General features: G+C 40.5%; 1 protein-coding gene across 2 annotated transcripts in view; it reads right to left on the reverse strand.

The window, feature by feature from the left end:
- Window positions 1–2127: 2127 nt before the first annotated feature.
- The window catches only part of LOC142487109 (serpin B6-like), a 50284-nt gene continuing 26004 nt past the window's right edge, over window positions 2128–26407 (reverse strand). Inside the window, exons 3-7 of one of the 2 annotated variants that reach the window (XM_075585830.1) lie at window positions 21655–21792; window positions 19695–19812; window positions 17068–17210; window positions 15073–15240; window positions 2128–4307 (exon numbers count right to left, since the gene is read on the reverse strand). In XM_075585830.1, coding sequence (XP_075441945.1) covers window positions 3903–4307; window positions 15073–15240; window positions 17068–17210; window positions 19695–19812; window positions 21655–21792 — 972 coding nt within the window. In that variant the 3' untranslated portion in view covers window positions 2128–3902. Of the gene's footprint in view, window positions 4308–6652; window positions 7996–15072; window positions 15241–17067; window positions 17211–19694; window positions 19813–21654; window positions 21793–26407 lie in introns of those variants that run through there. The other variant, XM_075585829.1, reaches the window with a different exon arrangement.

Consider the following 26407-nt stretch of genomic DNA (forward strand, 5'->3'; position numbering starts at 1 on the left):
CAGGTTGGTATATTTTGAGAAAAAAAGAACGCACTGGTGAGCTCTGCAACACAAAAAGGCCTAGACGTCCACGGAAGACAACAGTGGTGGATGATCGTAGGATCCTTTCCATGGTAAAGAAAAACCCCTTCAAAACATCCAGCCAAGTGAAGAACACGCTCCAGGAGGTAGGCATATCATTATCCAAGTCTGCCATAAAGAGAAGACTTCACGAGAGCAAATACAGCGGGTTGACCGCAAGGTGCAAACCATTCACCTTGCCTCAAGAATAGAAAGGCCAGATTAGACTTTGCCAAACAATATCTAAAAAAGCCAGCCCAGTTCTGGAACAGCATTCTTTGGACATATGAAACTAAGATCAATCTGTACCAGAATGATGGGAAGAAAAAAGTATGGAGAAGGCTTGAAATGGCTCATGATCTGAAGCATACCACATCACTTGTAAAGCACGGTGGAGGCAGTGTGATGGCATGGGCATGCGTGGCTTACAATGGCACTGGGTCACTAGTGTTTATTGATGTTGTGATAGAAGACAGAAGCAGCCGGAGGAATTCTGAAGTGTATAGGGATATTTTGTCTGCTCAGATTCAGCGAAGTTGATTGGACGGCGCTTCACTTTACAGATGGACAATGACCCAAAACATACGGCGAAAGCAATCCAGGAGTTTTATTAATGCAAAGAAGTGGAATATTCTGCAATGGCCGAGTCAATCACCTGATCTCAACCTGATCGAGCATGCATTTCACTTGCTGAAGACAAAACTTAAGGCAGAAAGACAAACGAACAAACAACAACTGAAGACAGCTGCAGTAAAGGCCTGGCAATGCATCACAAAGGAGGAAACCCAGCGTTTGGTGATGTCCATGCGTTCCAGACTTCAAGCAGTCATTGCCTGCAAAGGATTATCGACAAAGTATTAAAAATGAACATTTTATTTATGATTGTGTTAATTTGTCCAATTACATTTGGGCCCCTGAAATAAGGGGACTGTGTATGAAAATAGTTGCAATTCCTAAACGTTTCATACAATATTTTTGATCAACCCCTTGAATTAAAGCTGAAAGCCTGCACTTCTATTGCATCTCGGTTGTTTCATTTAAAATCCATTGTGGTGGCGTACAGAGCCAAAATTATGAAAATTATGTCAGTGTCCAATTATTTCCGAACCTAACTGTGTATATTTAAAAAAGTATTGGTATTAATGTCATTTTATTAAAAGTATGTATAAAGAAATTATGTAAAAACAGAACACATTTTGGTGTTATCACAGCAGCGGAATGTTCATGCCACTTGTATGAGGTTAAATGCTGATGGGTTTTCGTTGGCCATATATGGCCTTAGGAATGTAGCACAACGCCTTTAGTTTTGTGGCTTGGGTTGTGCTGGCTTGGGGTTTTTGGCACCTTAGGCAAACCTTCAGTCACTTTTGGAATTTTTTTTTTTTTTTACATTACACAGTAGCCCCTCTCTAGCACACCCCCTCCCCCAATTAATACCTATCAGTGGCCTGGGGGAGGACACAAGGTGGCAGGAGCTGGTGTAGACAGGCAGTGGGCACAGAGCTGGGTGACAGCAGAGACGGGGGCGGCGGGAGAGTAGGGCGGAGGACCGTGGGAACAGAGCAGGGCGGCAGGTGGATAACTTCTGGGAGGACCTGTGCTGTACAGCAGCAAACACCGGAAGTCAGTGAAGACTTGCGGGTTGGACTAATCCTGGCCGCACCCCTCCTCTGCCCTGCTCTACTCCCACATTCCTCCCATCTTCCTCCCCTGCGCCGCTGTTCTACCCCCCCTCTGTTGTACTTCCTCCTCTACTCCCGCCGCCCACCTAGTGGTTGCAGTGACCTTAAAGCCAGTGGCTGTCATATGTTAGAATGTGTTAAATGGTTAACGAATGGCAAGCACTATATTTGTAGTAATAAAATGCTGTGACCGTTTTCATCCAAAAATACTTGTATGACTGGTTATTATGGGGTTGGGTGGGAACAGCTTCTTTTAAGGTGTATTGTGGAATTCAGCAATCATGTTTCTTTGTGCCAGAGGCGTCCAGCCACGCACTGCAAAGTTAAACTTAAAGTATTTTACAAGAGACATACCACAAATACAAAATTAGTAAACACCAAAAAGTAGTTTTATATTGTCTTTATTTTTTGCTATAGAAGGGAAAGTAAGCAAAGCCATTTTTGGTAAAATAAAAGCATTTCAGATAAAAGGACACTTTTGTTTAACTGCCCTTCTCAAAATACTACTTATAATACTTTATGTTCTGGTCATGAGTAAATAAAATGTGGTTCATCTAGTATTCATACTGGACAAGTGATTTGTTAGAAGTAGATATATCAAAAATACTATTAAGCATTTATTTGTAACACTGATATAACCAGATCTATCACAATCACATATTGGTGGTGAAGAAGACAATTCCAATTTGTATTACTACTACTGTCTTGCTAAAGCATTCTGCAGCAAATATACATTACATGACCCATGAAGAGAGAAGGGTTTGTGTATTAAAAGTTCAGTAACATTCAGGCTTCTATTGGAATTTAAGTCTTAAAGGGTCCATCATTCAAGGGTCTAGTAGCTGTATTTGTCCTGGAGAAATGTAGACTTTTTTGTAGGTTGTGATGCGTTTTAGCTGACCGTCATAGATTAAATTATGGTGTAACGATATTTTAAAATCATAGATATCTTCTTTAAGTGTATTTTTCATATAATGTATACTTTAAATAAAAGTGTAGAGCTTTTCAAACCATTGAGTTCTTAATCTAGGAACTTTAATATTGGTCCCTTAAAAGGCATCACAATTTACAATTAATCTTACAATTTGAACAACTATAAATCCTCGGGGACAGAAGTTTCCTTTGGTGTACAGTTCTCTGGCAGTGAATAGGTTAAAGCAAAAGTGCTATCACATCTACATCTTCAAGATAAGTATCTAGATAAGCCTACAAGTGAAGATATACCTCAGGAGAAGGATCATCTCATCTCTGTGAGTACATATGCTTTATCTATCAATTGGATAGTCTTTTTATGAGGTTGTCCCTGCATCAGGGTCTTTTATCTGCAATATTGCATTACCCTTGGGACTCATATACCTCTATCAGACTCCACATCTTGGATTTATATTATACTTTAAGGCTTGTTTTAGGGTGACACCTGCTGTATTAACATTACCCATGTCATTTCAGTTAGCCTAGGATTTGCATATAATCCGTTTGGCTTCTGTTTCAGTGCACCCCCTATACCTTTGAGACCCATCTCTCCCTGTTGGGAACCCCCTTTCTTCAAGATAAGTATCTACTGTAAGTGTTTATGCAAAATAATTGCACCAGATTTATAAAAGGAAAAACTCTAATTGCTATAAAGGGATCCTTTTCTTTGATAAACTTGGTAGTTTTAGCCCTATCCCCCCCCCCTACAATTTTGCAGCTGGGAGACTTTAGATCCCATAGTGCATTAATTGTACCACCTGAACTCCAAGCATTTGCATTACCAACAAGTAAAATGTGGTGTAGACTAAAAGATCTTCCAGCCAGACGCCTGTAAGAGGCACCAATTCTGTAGGAATTTGCTGGCTATGATTCAGTGGACTGAAGCCTCAGCCTGCACCTCAAAACCAATGTGAGCCGATTAATATACACAAATTGCAGCTCTACCTGAACTAAACTTATTTTAAAGAGAGAAGTAACAAATTGATTAAATTATTGTATTACAACATTTTGGGAAACCAACACTCATGTTTCTTTAATGATATTAAATGACCCTCAGTTAACATCTAATTTTGCCAAGTGTCAGTTCCAGCGTATAATCTATTGTTGACCTAAATATCCACAGGGCTCGTGGTAGAAATATCAGAAAGAAAGCAAAATGTAAATTGTGACTTATTTTCCTTTTATATTTTAAGGTGAAGAGAATCTGCCACAGAACAGAATGCTGCGGCTCTGTTTGTGCATTATAAAGAACAGGAAAGGATGGTCACATGTGAACGTTGGAACAATTCTTGCACAACGAAGCATCATAACTACTCCAGTAGCACCTGCAGCTTCTGTACCTTCCTCATTCACCTCCACAAAGGATTTGTGCACCACCTTTGACAGAACGAGGTCATTATTCTCAGACATTCCTGAGAAATCTGATCTGCCAATGTCAAAGGCATCAGACATCCCCATGCTGCTGAGAACAGATTCCAGGTCGTAATTGTCTTCTAGTTTAAACTTGGGTAAGGAAAGCTTCACTTCTGTCCTGTCCATCGTTTCTGGGTTTGTCCATTCCACAAATTTCTCATACGATAATTCTCGTTCAAGCTGGAAAATACAATTAAGTGCCCTTTATTTGATTGCAATCATACATATGGTATAGACAAACAATATAGAGATTAGAAATACAATTCTGATTAAATCAAAAGATGTCTACAATTTGTCATCCAAAAAAGAATAATCTGGTTTTAGTGCTGTCAGAAACAATGAAGGTTTTTAAATAGAATAAATATTAATTTTGGACAAGCCAAATCAACCTTTACAAGACAATGTGATGTACAGATGTAGCCAGACTGTCTTCGGTGCCGTTATTTATACTATGTGGTTGCAAATAGTGGCTACCGCTCTTGTGAAGGACAGCAAGTTTCCCAGAAAGATTAAATCAGTGGATGTCCCTGCTTCTGGATTGGACCCCCACCACTTTAATCCTACTAGGCCACCCAAGTCTAAGAGCTGCGCAGAGATCAGAGATAAGCAGTATCTCGGTCTCCCCACACAGCTTATAGCAGATTGTGCTGTTTTCATTTAGTACATTGTATTGAAGCAGGGGTTCTCCGGAGCCGAACTGCATTAATTTCAGGTCTGGGGAACCCTTGCTTCCTGAGATAATCCTCCGTATGCGACACCGGAAAAAGTTGAAATCTCCCACGTGACCGGGACCTTTAAACAGCTCCAAGATACCGGCACCCCATACTGAGATCTGTATTTCGTGAAGCAGGGGATTCCCGGACCTAAAATTAATGTGGTTCTGCTCTGAGACCCCCTGCTTCAATCCTATGGGGGGGAAAAAAAGCTTTGCCTTAGTGGCTAACCGCTACAGTAATGATGGGGCTAAACCCTCCTGCCACCCACCAGCTCCACCCTCAAACATAACCATCCCCCTCCAGACTAATGCATAATATCCCCATTAGTCAAATGTGGTCAATAGTGGTTTGGGACATTAACCAAATTAAAATACACATTTACAAAAAAAAAAAAAATTCAAAATTAATTTTAAACATAAAATCATTGATGTCACTGTGGATAACTAGGCCCTCAATGGAAAAATCTACAGAAACTTGGTGAACGCAGGAACATTTTCTATGTAGAATTAGGTAAGACCAACCATGGCAATCTTAAAGTGGATCATTGGTGTGTTTTCCTCTCAATGGAGAGCCAAGGCGGGTTGGGTGATTACAGAGGCCTAGCACTCTTTCCCAAAGCATTTAAATTAAATGTCGGGGGAGCGCGCGAGGCCTCTGTATGCCACTTACCTTGTCTCCGGAGGCTTATGGTGACGCCTTGCCATGGCAACGTGACATCACATGATGTCAGAAAATGTCAAAGACGAGGTAAGCGGGTTGCAGATGAAAAAAAGTTTGCGCACCCTTCACCTAAGACACACACACACACACAGAATCAGGCAGGCAGAGCCCCTACCCTTAAAAATTTACAATTTAACGTTAGTTAGCCAAGGTTACACGGAGACCTGTATACTTAGATTTGAACTGGGTGTATCTGCTGCAAAGGCAGGGACTTTACTACTAAAAAGTGCTCCTTGTAGTTTCTCTTTTTTGTATTGTTGTAGGATTTATTCTTTAGTCTGGCATAAGCCCTACTGTACCTAGAATTAAATCAGTATTTTATGGTGTAATATTTGGTATTTGCCCTCAGATGTTTGGACAACACATAATATCATTGAGCACAAGTAAAAAAAATAAAAAAATCCTTAGTTTTCTACCTTTCCCCCACAAACCAGGCATATTGCGTATTCACCTCCGATTACATGCACACAATGTAGTTCTGTGAAACGTCTCCAGTTTGCTCACTTGCTCAGTCTCTCTTCTCACCCCATCTCCATCCTTCCCCGATCGTAATCCAAACTCAAACACCACATACTGCACTAACTGCCGTGTTGTGCTTCATACAGTGGCGTCTTGTACCTTTAATTACTAAATGGTTTCGTTAAAAGCAATAAAGCATATTCTTTCAACATAATTCCTTTTCTGATTTTTGCATTTCCTTATAGAAATCCTTAAAAGCCTTGTATTTTACACTTTAACAGAGCAATTTCCTTGGTTTCTCTGCGACAGCCTCCATTATAGTTGTCTTTCTTTGATACTCCACATTGGACTAGTACAGAAAGGCAAAACAATGCCACTATTTGTAGAACTTTATCACCTAGACGTGCAGTTCCCCATACGTCATACTTTGTGAAATGCTTCACCAGGCTATTCTGAATCCGGCTTATAACTTGGCCTTGACCACTAACTTTAGAATTGCAGCCGTTTGTGTTGTATTATTTGTTTTGCTTTCAACACATGCAACATATTAGTACCACATGGTACTACACTATCACTACTATGGTAATACAGTATTACATCTGAAAAAAAACCCACATTTATGTCAAACTGTAGATTTCAGGGTTTGTTTATTACACAGGAAAACAGAATTAACAGCCACTTCTGTAAAACGGTCACTGCATATACACATTAGGACACTGGTATAACTAGCACCAACACCATAACACTTGTTTCGCTGTGATAACATTCACATTGTTTCAATTTATATTCAATTACAACAATTGTATGACATATTTGACATGCATTGCTATCAATTAAATAAATGCGTCATGGATGAAAGTTATTGAAAAGCAATGTAGTGATGGTCTGCGTTATGGAACCAGTCACATATGATGAAGATGCAATTAGGCTTAATAAATGTTCTTTTTTTCTCCCCACTTCCATCACCACAGAAATCTGTAGCAGATCATTCTGTGTACAAGACCTGGTCATCCGTGCACCTGGTGAAACGTAGTGTTCTGTCACATATAGGTTCCTAATCATATCTTTCAAGTGGAAATATATGAACTATGTGTAGTCATGGTGCCCCAAAATTAACTGATGGTTTTTAGCAAATGGGTTGCCATTCAGATTGGATTTTTAGAGTCATACGATTTACAATGCTTCTTGATATCAGTAGTGCTGTTTACTTGATCACCAAGCTATAACATTAAATTCTGTGCCCAAGTAAATTGTATTTATTTGGAGTATTTTTAAAGACACTGCAGAAATCATTACTTACACCGACTCAGAGACCAATAGGTCCACAAAAAAATACAACCAACAAGTCTGTGGTCGCAAATCATTATGCCCCAATAACAGCATGTTCTCAGATTGCCTACAAAACAGACTGAGGCGGGAGTGTTACACCTTCACTTGCTGAGCCTGCAAGGAGTGTAGTGTTTATAGCTAATGTCAGTATTACTTAGAAGTGCTTAAAACATTTAGTTAGTGGTAGAAAAAGGTAAATTACTTGGATCTTATACAGTATTAAAACAATAACTGCAATTTTAGGGTGAAGAGAATCTGCCACAGAACAGGATGCTGCGATTTTTTTTGTGCATAATAAAGAAGAGGAAAGGATGGTCACATGTGATCCTCGGTTCAATCATTGCACATCGAAGCATCATGATTCCTGCAGTGGCAGCTGCAGCCTCTGTACCTTCCTCATTCACCTCCACAAAGGATTTGTGCACCACCTTTGACAGAACCAGGTCATTATTCCCAGACATTCCAGAGAAATCTGATCTGCCAATGTCAAAGGCATCAGACATCCCCATGTTAATGAGAACAGATTTCAGGTCGTAATCGTCTTCTAGTTTAAACTTGGGAACAGACAAGTGCATTTGTGTTTGGTCCATCATTTCTGGGTTTGTCCATTGCAAAAACTTTTCATAGGTCAATTCTTTTTCAAGCTGTAAAACATAAGACAGTTATTACTAGGTTCAAAAGCAAACAAATAGTGGAGGGCCACTAGATCAGATTTATAAAAGCAGGAAAGATACATAACTGTTTTACTTCACCTTTGCCAAATATCTTCTGACCAATAGTGTTCTAAAATAAAAGGAACACTTATTTGACAAAACAATCACTTCTATTTTAGCATAAAAGGGTACTTGGTAAAAGAGGATTTTTTCAATTCTTCAAGTGCTGTATAGAGGAGGATTCATTATTTGCACTGTCTGGATTGCAGTGTCTCTCTTTTAATGAGGACATTACAAAGCTCACCATTAGTTGTCCCACGAACTCTACATAATTTTTCTATTCTTAATTTCATTGGTATTTTGGGATACTTGTTACAGTACGTGCTAATAATCACATAAAGACACAAGATCTTATTTCATTGGGAAAGATGCAACATTTCTGTTTATTTAGATCTGCTTCCATGATGCAGTTTTAACAAAAATGTTTATGGCAATTGAAGTGTTTTGCTAGTTGATAACTTTGGCCTCTGCATAATAATGCAATTTCTTTTTTTAGTTATCAAACTTAATTAAAAAACATTTATAGTCATCTAAGGAAATATGTATGTTAAGGTGTGCAAGTGTCTTTGAGGCTCTGTAGTAATCAAGTATTTTCTTCCATATTATGTCCATTCCAAGTTTCAGTAACAAGAGGTACGAGTATTTTTGGACAATATTGCACATTATTGCTTCGTACAGTACGCCTGCTACAACTCTATATTACGAGTATTCTGCATCATGTCCAAACGGCAAAGGCTCTTTGTTAAATGTTTAACATCTCCTTAATTACAGATGCAACTGCCGGTTTTAGACTGCTTGCCAAGGAAAATCTGTGACCATCTCACAGTAACTCGCGAGATGGTCCACAGCAGGCCGTAATGGCACATTGGATTAACACAGCAGGGTTCCTTGCGTTTCAATGTGACTCGCAACCCGGTAGGATTCACAGTGCGAGTCCCATTCAAATACAGGGACCCCCGCTGTGTTAATATGATGGGCCATTAGTCTGGCGCAGAAATCTCTCAGCGTGCTGCAGGGATCTCGCAGCGTGGGATGGGTTTAGGTGCAGAATTCTCAAGGCAAGCGGTCTACAACCGGTAGTTGCAGCTGTAGTTGTATACAGCTGCCTCATCCTTATAAAGTTATGGAGAATCCATCAAACATATTTGGTTTTCTTCATCTAACTGGAGAAAAATATTAGGTAACTTCAGGCCCATCAGCATTTTCCACGTCACAAAGTCATGTCTTCTTCTACTTGTTCATTAAGGGCAGGGGCCAGCTCTTGTAAATACAATTATAGAGCTAGGAGTACCATAGGCGCGTAATATAGTGTGCGCACGAGCGCTACCGTGCGTGTCAATTATAATCGACTGTTTAAACCTAACGTTCTATACTTCCGACGCGCGTGCGTACGGCAGTGAGCGTGGACCCGGCAGATCAGAGGAAAGACATGAAAAGTGTCTTTTCACGCTGCTGCGGTGCATGCCACGCTCTAGTAGCCAATCACAGTGAGGCTGCAATTTCATTGGAAAACATCCTCCACTTAAACAAACACATTCAGTGCAAAATTTATCAACATGGAACAAAAATAAACCAAGACTTATAGTGGCTTGATTCTTAAAATGACTGAAAGCAGCTGTTTTATAATGCTCCGAACTGTTTCTTCACAAAAGTCAAAAACAATTAAATGAGTTTTGTAAATTACATCTAACTAAATCTGTTTATATTTATTAAGTGCCATGCTGCACTGAAATGGAATTTTGTCTGCCTACCCGTTTGCGTCATAGCCACGCCCAGCTGTCGCTTACAACACAGACCATACACAAAAAGTGCGATTCGCGTGCACGAGCATATAGATTTTGTTAATACACAGTTTATTATGAGATTGCCATATTCTGTATTTATTATGCATTATGAATCCTTTACCATTTAAGAGTGTTTTTCTACTAGCACAGAATATATTATGTACATAATTTTAACAATTCCTTTGGGGGCCATTATCTACAATTTGTAAATTGCCTGACCCTCAAAACGGATGCAATGATCTCAAGTCAACTATTGTTGTACAGTATGTTATTGGAAAACTCTTCTGCATCAGTGGCCTCTCAGTCTTATGATATTTGTGTATTACCCCAACTTGAATATATTTGTGTAGTAGAGTCCCCATTCCCTGCCTTCAGTGCAAGGAAATGCTCTGCTGGGAGCTGGTCTGCAGACCGGAAGTCGGGGAAACTGTAGGGTGCACATGCGCAGTATCAGCGGCGGACATCTTGGAACTGCGGAACCACAACTCCCAAAAGCCTCGGGACTAAGTTGCGGTGACCATCTTGAATGGCTCCGCATGTATGGTATGGGAAACTACTAGTCCCAGAATGACGGCGGAATGGCACCTGGAGCTTTCAGGAGGCTGCGCCGGAAAGGAGGGCGCTCAAAGAGGAGGATATATCCTCTGGGACAAGGAGCCAGTGTGCCAAGTCGTGTGGGAGTCAGGACAGGAGTAGGTAGTGTCCAGGGAGCACGTGGCTTCCTGGGCTAGGCATAGATACTGCCCCTTAGGCCCCAGATGGGCCCTGAGCCAACCCAGTACAGTATTGTAGGGATAGGGACCATCCCATTAGTCTGTAGCAGCACTACTGAGCCGGTGGACGCACATGCCACTTCAGTTTTCCTTATTTTTCCATCAGAAACACAGCATCAAAAAAAGGTCTTTACAGTCAGTTGCTTGATTTTCATTTTGAACCAAATTGCACAATTCCAGTCTAATACAGCTGATGAAGCTCATGAAAAAGGTTTGCTTGAATACAATTTCTTTTTTACGTCGAGTTTAAATCTCATGTATATTAAGATCCATCTTAAAGACAGTGTCTTAGTAGTATCATGGGAACATTGTCCACAAAACTGATTAAAAGCCATATTCCTGCTTGTGTGCCCAATGGCAGTCCCTGTACTGGTAACTCTTCCAAGGGCCAACATTCTTTTTTCTTCTCCTTACCACAAAAACGTTCAAGTCTCATTTGCAGAACCCTGGCTTTGTGAAACCCACATTTTTACCTAGTGTGGTAAACAGTGAATATGTCTTATGCAGATATTGCAGAGGGAGATCATTTGGGCCCACAATCACCTGCCAGTTCAATAGTTAGGGGAGGGTTGACATCTGTTGAGGAGCATTCTAAGCCTGCAAGCCACATCAAGGCATGACCAAATTAGCAGGTCCGATCACTACCTGATTACAATTCTCATTTACCTCTATATTTGGAGGGAGAATGATTGCTAACTTGGCAAGTGGGGGGGGGGGCGAGCTTAAACCCTGGGGGGAGGGACCACTAACCTCCAAACAGCTGAGACCAGCTAGACATGGTCTGTCTTTTGTTGTATACATTTGGCCATGCCCAGTAGCACTCCTTTTGATAGGTAGAGGAGGAGATGTGACAAATCAGATTTTAAGTTGGAAAAAAAATGGATACATCAATTGAAAACATTGTTTCCCTTTGGACACAATTTCGATATTGATCTGGGAGTATTTCTCCAGGATTGAAGTCATATCCCTCTCTTCTCCTTTTTGATTCCGTTTAACTCTCTATTTGATTTATGTATTGTTGTCAATGTTTTACTAATTGTCACTAGTGATTTATGTACTGTGTCAGTGACTTATAGATTGTTGTCAGTGTGTTATATGGGTTAATATACTGTAGTCCATATAGTTCACCATTCCTGTCTTTTGTGGTACATTACTACAGTGGCGGCCTGAGTCTTCTGCGGCCGCCACCGCAATGTGCGGGCAGACTCCGGGCAGACGCGGCTGGTGACGCGTGACGCGCGTCACTGTGGCGCCGGTCACACGTTCCGCCGGCATCCCCGGGTAAGTGGACAGGGGAATGGAGGGAAGATGTGGAGAGAGGCGGATCAGAGGTAGCCAGGGGGTCGCGAGGGGAGGGGAAGATGCGGCTGAGCGCGGCCAAATTCGGCGCCAGCCAAAAAAAGCCCCGGAAAATTACGGGCATTTGTTAGATTGAAGCTGGCCGCAGCAGTATGTACAAATTTTTTCAATATGCTATACAGTATTTTTTACATTGACAATTTATGCATATTCAGTGGCGGCCAAGCTGACTCTAATGCGGCCGCCACCGCAGTTTTAAAATAGCGCGGGCGGCGCGCGGGCTGTCTCCGGCCGAAACCGAGCCGGTTTCGGCCGGTTTTCCTGCGCCTCGGGCGCTTTCAATAGTAAGTGCCATTAGCGCTTATCTATTGAAGCGGCCGCCGCGCGGGAAACTCTGTTTTTAAATGGAGAACGGACCCGCGGCTAGCCCGCTACGATCCCGGCAAGCTTTAGGCCTCGGTCCCGCTGCGCTCGTTGGCGCGGGCGGCGGGTCGCGAGTTCCCCACCAGCAGGGGAATCCTCGCGAGCCGGTCCCGGTCCCCACTGGCTGCACAGCTGATTACACGCTGTAGCGCGTCAGCCGCTGGAGACACCAGAGAATGGTGTTTTCTAGCTTTGACGCGTGACGTGTGTGGCTGTGAGCCAATGGGGAGGGGAGGCTGCGGGAGGAGGAGAGGCTTCGGGGAGCGGGGAGGAGTGTGGAGGGACAGCAGGTGAGTGCCTTTCTCTGTGTGTGTGTCTGAGTGCGTGCGTGCCTATCTGTGTGTGTATGTGTGTGCCCGAGTGCGTGAGTGCCTGCCTCTGTCTGTGTGTGTGTGTGTGTGTGTATGAGTGCCTGCCTGTGTGTGCGCGCGTGTGTGTGTATGAGTGCGTGAGTGCCTGCCTGTGTGTGTGTGCGCGTGTGCGCGTGTGTGCGTGTGTGTGTATGAATGAGTGCCTGCGTGTGTGTGTTTAAACTTACTTTCCAGCTCCAGCCCGAGTCCGTGGAGGGAGGGGGGGGAGAGTAGCGGGTCCCTCCGCTCAAGCCACGCCCCCCCCTCCCTGTCAAACCGCCCACCTCCCGATCAAACCTCCCACCTCCCGCCCACCTCCCGATCAAACCTCCCACCTCCCGCCCACCTCCCGCTCCCTACAGACCGCAGATCGCGGTCTGTGTATCTCAGCGCACCGCCTGTCAGCAGCGCAGGTGCGCTGACTCTGGGAGCGGGGCCTTAGCCTTAGACTGAGCTTAGCCGGGACAGTTTGCCTCTCCATGCATATGCACAATTAGTTTTTTATTTTGTTTTATGGATCTACGCCCCTTTTTTACTATTAGAGTATTCATTTCTCTATATCTCTGTGTAGATTATAGAATGTTTTTACAATTTATTTTATATACTTTTTATACTCTTATTTCATGTTTAAGTTTATTAAAATTTGAATTTGTAATGTTTCATATACATCAGTACAAGTTGTATACAATGAATATTCCTTCTTGTATAGTACATACCAAATTGGGGTTGTGACTGGACAACAGAATCACAGCCAATTGGCCATATAACTATTCAATTGACCAATCGTAATATGCAGACAGGTATAAATATATGGTCACCTTTATATCTTATCCTACCCTGATGAAGTCCAAGAAGGACGAAACGCGTAGGGTGCTCGGCTTATACCCCTGTATATGGATTTGTATTCCTTGTTACATGGTTAAATTTTTTAATACAAGTTGGAAGAAAATTTGAACTGTTTGGAGTTCTTTTCTGCTTGTTTTCCTACACCTATCCAGTGCGCTGTGAGATTGAGATCACTCCCTCACATTTGGAGACCGGGAGACTGCAGGTGGGTTGACTCCAACAGCTGAGCTGTTACACCTGCCGCCCCACGACCAGGTGATGTGCTGATGCGAGCAAGCAAAGGAAAGCAAGGAGAAGTCTCAACTACACTGCTTCACTCAGCGGAAGATCTGAGCAGAGTCAGAGCTCCAGCACAGACGGTGATTATAGAGACGGAGGCGAACGAGGGTAAACCTCTTTTCCAGTAGAGATTGGTGTCGATTACAACGAAGCAGAGACAGTTTTTCCTGTTTCCTGATGTGCTAGAGGTGACGCGGTCTAAGAAGGGATGACTTGGCTACAGAACCGAGGCGCCAAGAAGCCGAAATCCACCGGCGTAGCGGACCAGCTACAGGTCCCATCAGCGTGAAGGTCCCCCCGCAACCGTGAGTCAGGAGCAGGTTATAACAAAAGGTCACGACCGAGTCCCCGTTCAGTATAAATACAGATATCTATTACACCTTTAAAGATTGGACTCTAAGCCCCACACTGTAAGGTACTGTGACTGCTGCGATCAAACACAGAGACATTAAGAAGATATTTGGACTATTATTCATCTTTATTTACCCCAATATATCTTTGATGCATCATCAGTATTTCCAACTTTTTTTTTTTTTATCCATGCTGTGATTATTTAGATACACACATTTGTTTAGCTCTGTTTCTTAGCTCTCTCAAAATATTATTATAATCATATCCTAATGCTTTCAAAGTTTCAGTCCTCACGGAACTTGGTTTATGTTTGCGCCAGATGCCCACACACACACACACACACACACACACACACACACGTATTTTCTATGATCACCTACAAGTACCATCTCTATCACTCAAACTACAAGTCACAATCTGTCTACAAATTACAATCAATGCTGTAATGTTAGATGCACCAACATTGGGCTGCACTATGGCTTTCAAGAAGTTTGGTGCAATCACATATACAGCAAGTCTGGGAACTAGTAAACTCTGTCCCCTCTATCAGGAAACAAGGTAAAAAAAATTTTTATATGGGCCATGCCACAGAAACAAGAGTCGCACCGAAGACGGCTCCCCCAAAGAGCGTCTCTCCACCAGGCTTCTCCTTCACTGGTCATGTCCATTAAGCAAACGTGGATAGGGTTAATGTCATCAAGAAATGACAGAGTCCATACTCTCTAACTGCCCATAAAATTGATTGTATAACCTCTGATCCTATAATTAACCATGTATTGTCACCATAACTGTGCCCAGGACATTCTTGAAAATGAGGAGTAACAATGTATTATTTCTTGGTAAAACCTCTTATAAATACATACAAAACATTTTGCTTCCAATGAATGAAGTGGTCTACAGTACCTTTTCCAGTCCAGTGGATCCATCCTCAATATCATCAGGGAGCAATATAACCATACTCAGCTCATTATTAACATAAGGCAACTCAATAACCTTCGTCAGCAAGTCGCCAATATACGTCATTGGATATTTAGCCTTTTTATACATCATCTGCACAGGCTTGGTTGTATTCTAGAAACATAAAATGCATATGGTTTCATTATATATTCAGAAATATACAGAACACATGTTGAAGTACATTTTTAATGTTTCACCCTAAATTGAAATAGTAAAAAAATACCTTATCATATGGCTCAGGTCATACAATAATTATAAAAGTAGAACAAACAGCTGTGATTCTATATTTATTGAAGACAACTGGACATTTTTAGTTGTTTATAGAAGGGCAAAATCTGATTCCCATTCACCAACAGCATGAGCCTTATGCCCACATCCACAACCCCCGGTAAGTAATTTACCACGGCATTCACCCAACATAATGTCACGTTAAGCAATGTTTTCCAACGCAGAGAACAAAGTGTTAACAATAATGGGCAGTAGTGATTATGACTTCATGTTACATTATTTAAGTTACACCTAAACTTGACGTTCTTCTTATCCAGACTTTGAGAGAGGGCTTTTGTAGTGTTTGCATTGGTGCACCACCAGTTGTTTCCCTCCTCTTTAGGAATAGCCCTTTTCCTGGGTTTAGACTGGCTTAACGTCTCGTTATTAGAAAAGAACACAACGTTATACCACAACATCATAACGTCAAAACTATGCTAATGAGATGTAGTAAGGACATTGTTTTTGCAAATAATTAACTTTGAGAACATGCTAATTTAGGGAATTTAGGAGTACAGGCATACCCTGCTTTAAGTACACTCACTTTAAGTACACTCGCGAGTAAGTACATATCGCCCAATAGGCAAACGGCAGCTCACGCATGCGCCTGTCATCACGTCCTGAACAGCAATACCAGCTCCCTACCTGTACCGAAGCTGTGCGCAAGAGCCTGTTACAAATGCGTTATTTACATCAGTTATGCACGTATATGATGATTGCAGTACAGTACATGCATCGATAAGTGGGGAAAAGGTAGTGCTTCACTTTAAGTACATTTTCGCTTTACATACATGCTCCGGTCCCATTGCGTCCGTTAATGCGGGGTATGCCTGTAGATGCTCAGAAGTCCGTTAATGACTTAATGAAATTTTAATATCTCGTTATGTGCCAACGGGGATCTTCAAAGCTCATTAACGATGCGTTAAGTGCCGTTTTCAGCTGTAATGAGCCTGATCGTACCTATAACATACGTTAGTGCCAACGGATATGCAAAAGAGGTGTCTCCTCCAACAGCGCAAATCCACAGAGCTCCGTTATAGTCAACGCAGGAATTTAACATTACGTTAGACGATAGCCAACGGTGGTGTTACTCATATCCAGACCCTAAAATAAGTGTTTTACAGGGTCTGAATAAATTTAAGACCAGTTAGTTAAATCATACCTATCATTGTTATTTACAGGGTCCTTGTCCTCTCCAGTCTTTTTCCCCCACTTTAATAAAACACCTATTCAGGGTCTGCAATGAAGTAACGCCAACTTTGGGTAAGACAGGTTTAATGCCATGTCATTTGAAGCCAAGGCAAGGCAGTGCTAACTTCAAATGGCGTTAAGCCTATACTAATTAGATAAACAGCTGTTGCTTTTGCATATATTTAGCTTTGTGTATAACCCACAAACACAGGGAAGCCAACAGACGTTACCTATTTAGGCAACGTCAATTTAGCAGCTCAGATTTAACGGACTTGTCAGGATCTACCCCTTAAAGCCTGTTCCACGTAATTTAAACAGAGCTTTGTCGATCTAGCCCTTTATTTCTTGAGGACTAGATCCCCCAGGTATATAAGTTATTAGCACTAGCATTGGTAGCATGTATGAGAAGGACTAATGGTCTGCAAATTGTATACAAGAAAAACATTTGTTATCTACTAGAACACAGTTCCCCTGTATACATACCTTACTGAGTCTGAATGGCATTTCTCGAGTACCCTCTTTCTCAAACTTGTTTGCCCAGTTTCCTTTGAAGTAGATCGCATTCACAAGTACTAGTTTGGTGAGTGAATCCACACTACCATCAGGTAACAAGTCCTGGATTTTACCTGTGGGAACATGTGCCACAGATATACTGTTTAATAGACTTTAAACGAAGGTGGCATAGATATTCATAAATGTAACATTGTTACAAATGGCTTTCATTGTCATTAAAGATCAGTTAATTCAATCAGGTTACATATTTACTGTGAATTGGTAGCCCGGTCACGCACAGTTTAGTGTGATAAATAGGCTTTCTGTGCATGTGTTAACTATAGTGGTTTAATGAATAGGCTCAAATTTTAAACAATTTATTGTAATGTTCAAAATCAATAAATTACAAGTTTGATCATGGTCTAAATAGTGAAAATATATCTTTTGAATAATTTGTGAAAAATATATCGAATATCTAAAAAAAACATTAGTGGTAGATCTAATGCTGTATTGAGTGGATGATAAAAAAAAATTGTTTACTTAGCGATGCTACAACATCAACACATTCTGGCGCTGGAAGACACATTACAGCCCGTTCAAGTAAATACACCGTAACATGTTGGAAGGGGTCTTGTGGAGTACCACTACTGAGTGAATCCCAGCTACAGAGCCATATTAATGAAGCTCTGATCAGGGGTATTGGAGCTCAATCCAGTGTAAATGGAATTAAATAGCAGTTCATGCGGGATAGAGCTTTAATACCCCTGATCAGAGTTTAGTGAATCTGTCCCTAAGTCTTACTCATATTAAAAAGAATTAAATAGGACAATACAGTACAACATACTGGACACCCAACAAGCTCCTATTGAACCCCCAAAATAACCACAACATATATATAAGCATATGAGTGTCACAGTCTTGGCTGTTTGGAGGGTGGCAACCTCCTACCTAATTGTAGCTCACCCCCTCCCACATTTAAATGGTTAAGGGCTCACTCCATAGCATCTTCCACTCAGGGGAACTTGCTGGCTTGCAGTATGGTTGTGACAACTCTAATACAGAGTGCTTTTCCTGGTAATGTACAGGTTATTAAAAACTTCAATCAGACTTAGAACTTTGCAACTAATATTGACAGATTTACTATAAATCATTCTTCCTGTTATTACACAGGTTATTAAGAATTTATATTAGCGTTAGGGACCCCTGAATTGTGGTTTGCCGTGCAGTTGGCTCAGGGGCTTACAACAATTTTGGCCAAAAATGTTAAACTAAAAGACCATTTTACTCGATATTTATACATATATATTTAGGCACTGTACCGTGTATGAGTTTCACTGGATGTGCTAAAAACTGAGCTCTGTCTGTGTTTTATGTTCTGTCTCTGATTTTCAATACAGTACAACGTAATAATGCATAGAACATTATTTCGTACACAACATATAAATGCTCTCTTTTATTTAAGTTACCACACACTATAGTTTACATGGGGTCCATTACCCAAAGGCAGGGTGGTGCTACAGCTCCAACTACAGTAGTTGCACAAAAAGCCACAAAAAAAAAAAAAGTCGTCAAAGGAAGACAGTAATGGAGCTTCCTTATTGTGCCTTCTGTTCATCAAGTTGAAACATAATTATTTTGAAATCTTCTGTGAAAATCATTTAAATAATTTGTTCATAAAATTATAGACACTGCAGTTACCTAAATGATGCTTATAGTTTGGATTTAAATTAGGAACTGAACTAAATAATCTTTTAGGCAATTTTTTGTTTGAAGAGTTTAATGCAAGATCTGTTCCTAAATGAGTTGGTGGTACAGTATATACTGAAGCTGTGTATGATCAAATGCAGGGATGAAAAAAAGATACACATTTTCCACGCTTCTCTGTGTAGGGAGACAGCTGCTGGCAAAAAAAATTGGCCATACAGATGTGAAAAAAAAGAAAGTGAATCCCTGCGCTTCTCCCATTGGGCCAACACTACATGGTGAAAAATATACATTTTAAAATCAAGTCTGTATGATAAAGGGTACTTTTGGTTGCATCTTTTGATCAAATCATGATAAGCCTGTTAACCAACGTCAAAGTAAGCCTCAAAAGCATAGTTTACAATGCTAATTACATAAAAATTGTAGTGAATTATGTGAAATATACCTTGAAGGGGTCAATAAATAAAGTATACGAGTCTGTGACTTTGTGCAATTAAAAACTGGTATATACACACACTAGTAGAAAATACTCACATATAGGCAAGTCTTGGGGCACTGTACTTGTGAAGTGGAAAGTGACATAAAAAGTGAGTTTGCAGGGGGGGGGGGGGGAGGAGTTAGGGGCTTAAGGGAAGTTGAGCATCCCATGTCTAATGAATAGACTACACTTTGATGTTGCCTTAAAGGGAGGGTGTTTAACAGTTACACAGGTATTTTACCCATTTGCAGATCCACAAATATAGTATCAATATACAAATATTAGAAAATACTTACAAGACGGAAACAGTTTTGGTGAATATGCATGGGTCATGTGAATAAAAACTATTTTTTCTTGGGCATTTAAAAAGGCTTAGTGCAGAGGTTTTTACCCATCACTACATTGCATCAACAACAGATATGTAGTATTTGCTCACCTTCTGTTTTTTGTGCCACCCAGTTATTAATTTCTTTTCTGGATTCATTTGCCTTGCCACAAAAGTCTACTGGCTGCAAGTCTGCATGATAATGTTTCTGAGTCGATCCCAGGAATTCCTTCAGATTGAAAGAAACAGTATTTTGACATCAAAACAGGTTCATTATTTTAAGACCAATGATATCCATTTAGCCTTCAAAATACTTGTTCTACTAAATTGGTCGGACACACACACACACACACACACATTAAATTACCTTTTTTTTCTACAGAGTGTGCAGCGGACTTATATTAACAAAAATGGGAATCTTGAATAAAACTCAAATACATAATCTGCTGTAAAGCTTGTTCAATAAAAAGAGAAATATGTTGAATGTGAATAGAACAAAAATCCTTGGTTCTAAAATATTCACATTTCTTGGCGTTCCTCATTGACTACCAGAGAAGCAAAATAGATATTCATACAGTATAACTGGTATTTGGATAAAAATAATAGCATGTGCTTGTATAGCGCTGCTAGTTTTATATATATTTTATATTCTTAGTGTTTACTAGTACATTTACAGTATAAACTATTTTATTGTGTTAAGAATTGTTTTATTGGTATATTTTTGAACTTTGTAGCATTATTTAGTTAATACTAGTATCCATTGACACTAGTGTTCATAGCTTATTTACACATTGAACAAATAGATTTCACTGTGTACAATTTGTTTTCACCGACCTATTTGCACTAGGGTTGGGCAATATATCGAAATATCGCCATAATAGAATCTCCCCACGTGTTGATATGGGAGGCTACCTGCCATCACGATATTTTGGGATGTCAGTGAACTGAGAGCAGCTTTTGCTGTGCTGTCCGAGTTCTCCTTCCTTCCTGATTCTGAATGCTGCTGACTCGGTGGGGGGTTAAGCTTCTGGCAGCATGTGAGAGCAGAGGCAGCAGTGAAATGCAGCCCCCCCCCCCCCCCTGGGGCACTTAACCTCTTACTCTACCCCCCCAGGACCCTTAACCCCTTTCTCTCTCCCCCCTGGGACCCTTAACCCCTCCCCCCAGGTACTTAACCCCCTTCCTCTAAACCCTCCCAATTGTATGTCTGCACTTCACCCTCTATGAAAGTGTTGGATATCACTGATTTTTTGACAATTCTTGATTGAATATATTTAACATTTTATAAGTGAAAAGTGTTATTAAAAATGGAGGTATCTCAGGTGAGAATGATGGGTTGAAGGGTGGATAAATGAGGGGAATGTTAGGTTGATGGGAGCAGTGTAGGTAAGAAAAGTTGAAGTGCAGACATGGAAAGGGTTTGGGAATGAAGGTCTCTGGTCTAGTAAATTTAAAGAAAATATTTTATTTTTGAGAACACATTATTTCGATTTACTATAAAATTTTCAGACTTGTTTTAACAACATTGATCGTGATATATTGTTATTGCAATAAATATCTTATTGTTATCATGGTGAGAATTTTTATATCGCCCAACCCTAATTTGCAGCTCATTGCACAGATCTATATTTGTATCTTAATATAAATGAATATAAAGATATATTTGTATCTCAATATAAATATACATACTCTGTGGCTGATATTCACCAAATAATGGTATTTTACAAGAACCCTTTCAGCCCATTTAAGAGAATAATTCATAAGCATCTTCTGGCGCTATATGTATACAAGTACATACTGTATGCATGTACACACATGCAAACATGCCTATTTAGTTGTAAGATAGCTGGATTACAAGGATGTGGGTGTTTTAAGACACTAGGCCTGCAGTATTTGCTTAAGATTGTATTTATAAATTAAGAAGAGAGCTACTAACGATATGCCATCGGGTTCCCATTTTGCATAAAATGCATTGATACAAACATAGGGGAAAAAAGAAACAAATAGAAGTTCACACCTGCTAAGAACCTCTTGACCCTCCTAGCCTTGTTCACACCAACACTAAACTTACATCAATGAACGCAAATGATTTCTCTCCATAGAGCCGGTTGGCAATTCTCAGCAGGTAGTCGGTGCCTGGCTTGTTGATTTCACAGATAAGTGACTGGAAGCCTGTGTGGACATCCTTTGCTTTGGCCAACTGAAGCACCTGGTGACAACAAAAAAAAAAAGTTCAATATGTGTATGATCAGTTTGATTCTGCGAACGAAAAAGTTTCCATGGATTAAGCAGTTTTGAAAGGTTTGTGCATGGATAAGGAGGAAATTCATGCTGCAGACGCGTCATTCTGATATTATGTTAAAAAGAACGGATGGGGGCAGATACACATTTCCTGTTGTGAAGCGGTTTCTCCATGTCAAGGGAGCCTTTAAGACATGAAGAGGCTTCACCGCATATTAAATAGGGGCACAGACATAACATTTTAATTACAGTGGTAGAACGGGGGGGGGGGGGGGGGGAGGGGGAGAGGGTACATAAATTCCAATGTATTATTTTTCAAAACACTTTAGTATTAGAACATTGTCCAAATCAAACAATAGGAAGGATTTCCGATTGCTTCACTGCCTGTTGGTATCAGAGTTTACATCTTGAATTAAAGTAACCACAAGACTCACACAGGCCCTGGCAAACTATTTTCCCTGTGCTGAATAATTGAGTTCAATTCAATTTGCCGGAAGCCACTCTCTTCTCCAGCACTGTATATATAGTGGCTTCAAAGTACAGTACAATGTATGCGAGTCTGAGCTTTTGTAAAGTTTATAGATAACCAACTACATAACAAGTAGGAAAGACAGACTGATGACCCATTAGTCTTAATGTGAAATCCCTATTATTAAAAGTGATTTCTAATTACTACTGCTAATGCATATTGTATGAACATGCATTAGAAGGGATAGGCCATGTATTGATGAGAACTTATATCTTATTGGTACTGTTAATACATCAAAAGCAGCATCTGTCCAAACTGAGAATCATATTTTGCATAAAAGCTATTTTGAAACCATCACACTTGAACCAAAATGCAGTTTATTTTTTAAGCAATTCCTGTTACTTTGTTTTGAAATGATATATTTCTGCGGTTACCTAGTTGCAATAAAACCACATGTGTTTAGCACAGCGATTGTTATGTAACATTTTTATGTAGTAACAAGATATCTGCTTGCTATTTTTTTATGGTTGTGGAGGATAGAACAAGATGGCTGCCATTACATCTCTGCAAAATTGATAGTTTGAGTTAAGGAATATAACAGGCGTTCTAGCTTGAAAAACCCCAAAACATTCTAATAAAATAATGGATGGTAAATATTTTATGATGCTTCCATTTTCCCCCCTCAAAATGCAGTTTTAAGAGTCTGCACTTTATGGTTGCGGTCCCAGTTTGCACTTGCGCCCGGCGGCGCGTGCACAGTGCTTCACCGCAATCTGGGAGAAGGCTGCAGTGTTTGCAACAGGGAGAGGGGGGGGGGGGGAAGAAGAGGGTGGTGTGGCTCGGGTTTTCCAGGGGCGTAGCCATGACCTCACACAGCTGGTTCGCCCTCATTGCCTGAACCACCGGCAGGGGCGTGGCCACGCGTCCGTCGCAAACTGTTAACTAAATTTATAGAGAGCGTTGATGGCGCACTGCCAGAGAGTCCTGGAAAGATAAAACAGGAACCAAAAAACAGCCAGGCCACTCCAAGATGAAAAAATGCTGTGCAGTTTATTGCATGCTGAAAAACACACAAAAGTGGACAGGAAAACGCACCTACGCGTTTCGTACTTAATGTACTTTATCAAGGTGACATGGTGCTGTAAAAGCTGCTGCTTTATACTAATCTAAATCATTGCCAGGCCAATAGGGTAGCGCGCAGCCCTCGCGCGTCCCGCAGTGTCTGCGCATGCGAAATCTCACGAGAGCGATGCGCGCGCACCTAGAGGAGGGGCAGTGTGGGCAAATCAGTGTAAACATGGCTGTGAATTCGGCTTCGGTCCACCGAGTGACGACACAGCCGCGCGCCATGCCTGGTGGGCGCGCGCGCGTGACGTCACATACAGGAGACCGGCCGAACCTCTAGTGAAGTCTTTTTTTACAATACAAATAACTTTATTGAACAACGAAAATACATACAAATAAATAAGAATATCGGAAGAGAAAGGGGGTTACAACAATAAAGAAGTTAACAAGTAACTGAGTATTATATAGACAGCAGCCCTATGCATAAGTATGGGGAAAACACAATAAAGGAAAAGTATAAAGAGCATAACAAAGGAGAGGGGAGGGATGAGTCCTCACATTCAAAGAGCTATAACTATTAAAGTGATAAATGGATCATGAGGGGATACTAATATGGACTGTAATATATGTTTTTTTTTCCCTACAATTTAGTACCTAAGATTTGGCATACCAATTCCTGTGAGCCCTAACTAGTAAGTCCCATGATCCATCACTGAACTAATTAGAACACATATATATAGTATTGTTTCCCAAAGTGTACCCATACACTCAATATGCATAGGCAAGAATTAAAACACCTTGTTATCCAGAGGACAGAACAGTACATAGCATAATAATCATATAATATAATTAGCATATATACATAGCAAATGTGGCATTTATGCCGTATTGAATTCACATAAATTGCAATATACCGTATTAATATCTGTACTGTAGTTAACAGAGGCGTGTACAAATGTAGTAAAAAATTGTATCCCATTTATGAATAGTTATGTGTTACATCCAGACTGTCTCATGTGGCTTATTAATGATGTTAATATTGATATAAATATAATGAACACCGAATGGGAAATATGAATACTATCAATGCATTTTGAGTGGAAATATAAAAATGATATAGTAAAAATAATTTAATACTAAACTACTGTATAGTGTGGTTCAAACAAGGAAATTAGATCCTTGAACACAATAAGGTTAATATATGAAAAAATAATCTATAAAAATATGTATTTTTAAACGCAACTAATTATTAAGTTCAATGAAAAATCATGAAAATATTCAATATATGAATTCACAGAAAATGACTCAAATCCCAGTCGGTGTTCATGCCCAAAGGAGTTCTTGTTCTTAAGGTAAAGATCCAAAAGGATTCTCGTCTATCAAGTTGTTTCGTCCTGTCTCCTCCTCTTATGGGTACAGGAATATGTTCTATACCCTGAAATGTGAATGAGCCAATACCACCGTTCGGACAACTAGAGAAATGCTTTGCAACTGGATGGTTCTGATCTGCATTATTGATAAGTCTCAAATGTTCAAGAATTCTAACTTTTAAGCATCTAGTTGTCCGTCCCACGTATTGTAGGCCACATCCACATTTCAGTAAGTAAACAACATAAGTAGAGTTACAATTAATAAATGATTTTATAGAGTACATTTTTCTAGTATTCGTAGAGGTAAAGGTTCTATTTTTATTCATTTTGGAACATGCTTTACAATGGGAACATGGATATGTTCCATGTGGTTTCTTAGATCTGTTTTTATTTTCGGATTCAAAAAGACTAGGAGACAAGTGGTTCGACAGGGTTTTTGCCCGTTTGAAAATAACATTGGGGCCTGTAGCTATATGGGGTTTTAAAACAGGATCCAGAGACAAAATGTCCCAATGTTTTTTAAGGATTTGTTTAATAGCTCCAGCTTGCTTACTAAAGGGGGTGATAAAGGAGGGACTCATATTTAATCTTGGTTGTTTGGGTTGTTTAACCAATAGTTTTTCCCTTTTCATGGAGGATACTTCTAAAAGTGTCTTATCTAGGTCCTTTCTATTATACCCTCTTTGTAGAAAGCGTGTGTGTAAGTCTGATGCTTGTAACATAAAGTCATCTTCATTGGAACAATTTCTGCGTGCCATCATAAACTGGCTTTTAGGGATCCCTCTGAACATGGCGGGAGGGTGGCAGCTGCTGGGCCTCAATAGGGTATTGCGTGAATTGAGTTTACGATACAGTGTCGTTTGAATATTTAGAGTGGTATCTACATATAGACATAAGTCCAAATAATTGATGTGCTGTGCATTATACGTGTGAGTGAATTGTAAATGAAAATTATTAGTGTTAAGTGAAAGAATAAACTCATCTAGAAGTGTGACATCACCCTCCCAAATCAAAAGCAGGTCATCAATGTAACGTCTATAAAATAAAATGTGCTCCCTGTATTTGTTCACTTCTCCAAACATGTGGAACAGCTCCCACCACCCCATGAAGAGGTTGGTGTACGAGGGAGCAAAACTCGTACCCATGGCCGTTCCACACGTCTGGAGATAGTGAACCCCATTAAATAGAAAGAAGTTGTGAGTGAGAAGAAAGTGGATTGAATCTAAAATAAACGTGACTTGTGCAGGTGATAAGTCCGACCGATTGAGGAAATACTCAGCAGCTGTCAGTCCATGTTCATGGGAAATAACGGTATAAAGGGAGGTGACATCCAATGTCACCCATAGCAGATTAGGTCTCCATCTGAAGCCCTCCAGGCAATTAATGAGATGACTACTATCTCTAATGTAGGACGGTAGGTTCCGAACCAGGGGTTGGAGAAAGTGGTCCACGTACCGTGAGACACCATCCCCCAAAGACTCAATGCTAGAGACAATCGGTCTCCCTGGTGGGGAGATCAATGTCTTATGAATCTTCGGGAGATGGTGAAACACGGCAGTGGTGGGATGGGGTCTGTAAAGGAATTCCATGTCATTTTCATTCAATACTCCCAACATGGAGCCAACATCAAGTAAGTGCCTTAGCTCCCTTTGGTATTTTTGGGTGGGGTCAAGTGGAAG

Source organism: Ascaphus truei, chromosome 2 (genome assembly GCF_040206685.1).
Source record: "Ascaphus truei isolate aAscTru1 chromosome 2, aAscTru1.hap1, whole genome shotgun sequence".
In the NCBI taxonomy this organism is placed as follows: Eukaryota; Metazoa; Chordata; class Amphibia; order Anura; family Ascaphidae; genus Ascaphus; species Ascaphus truei.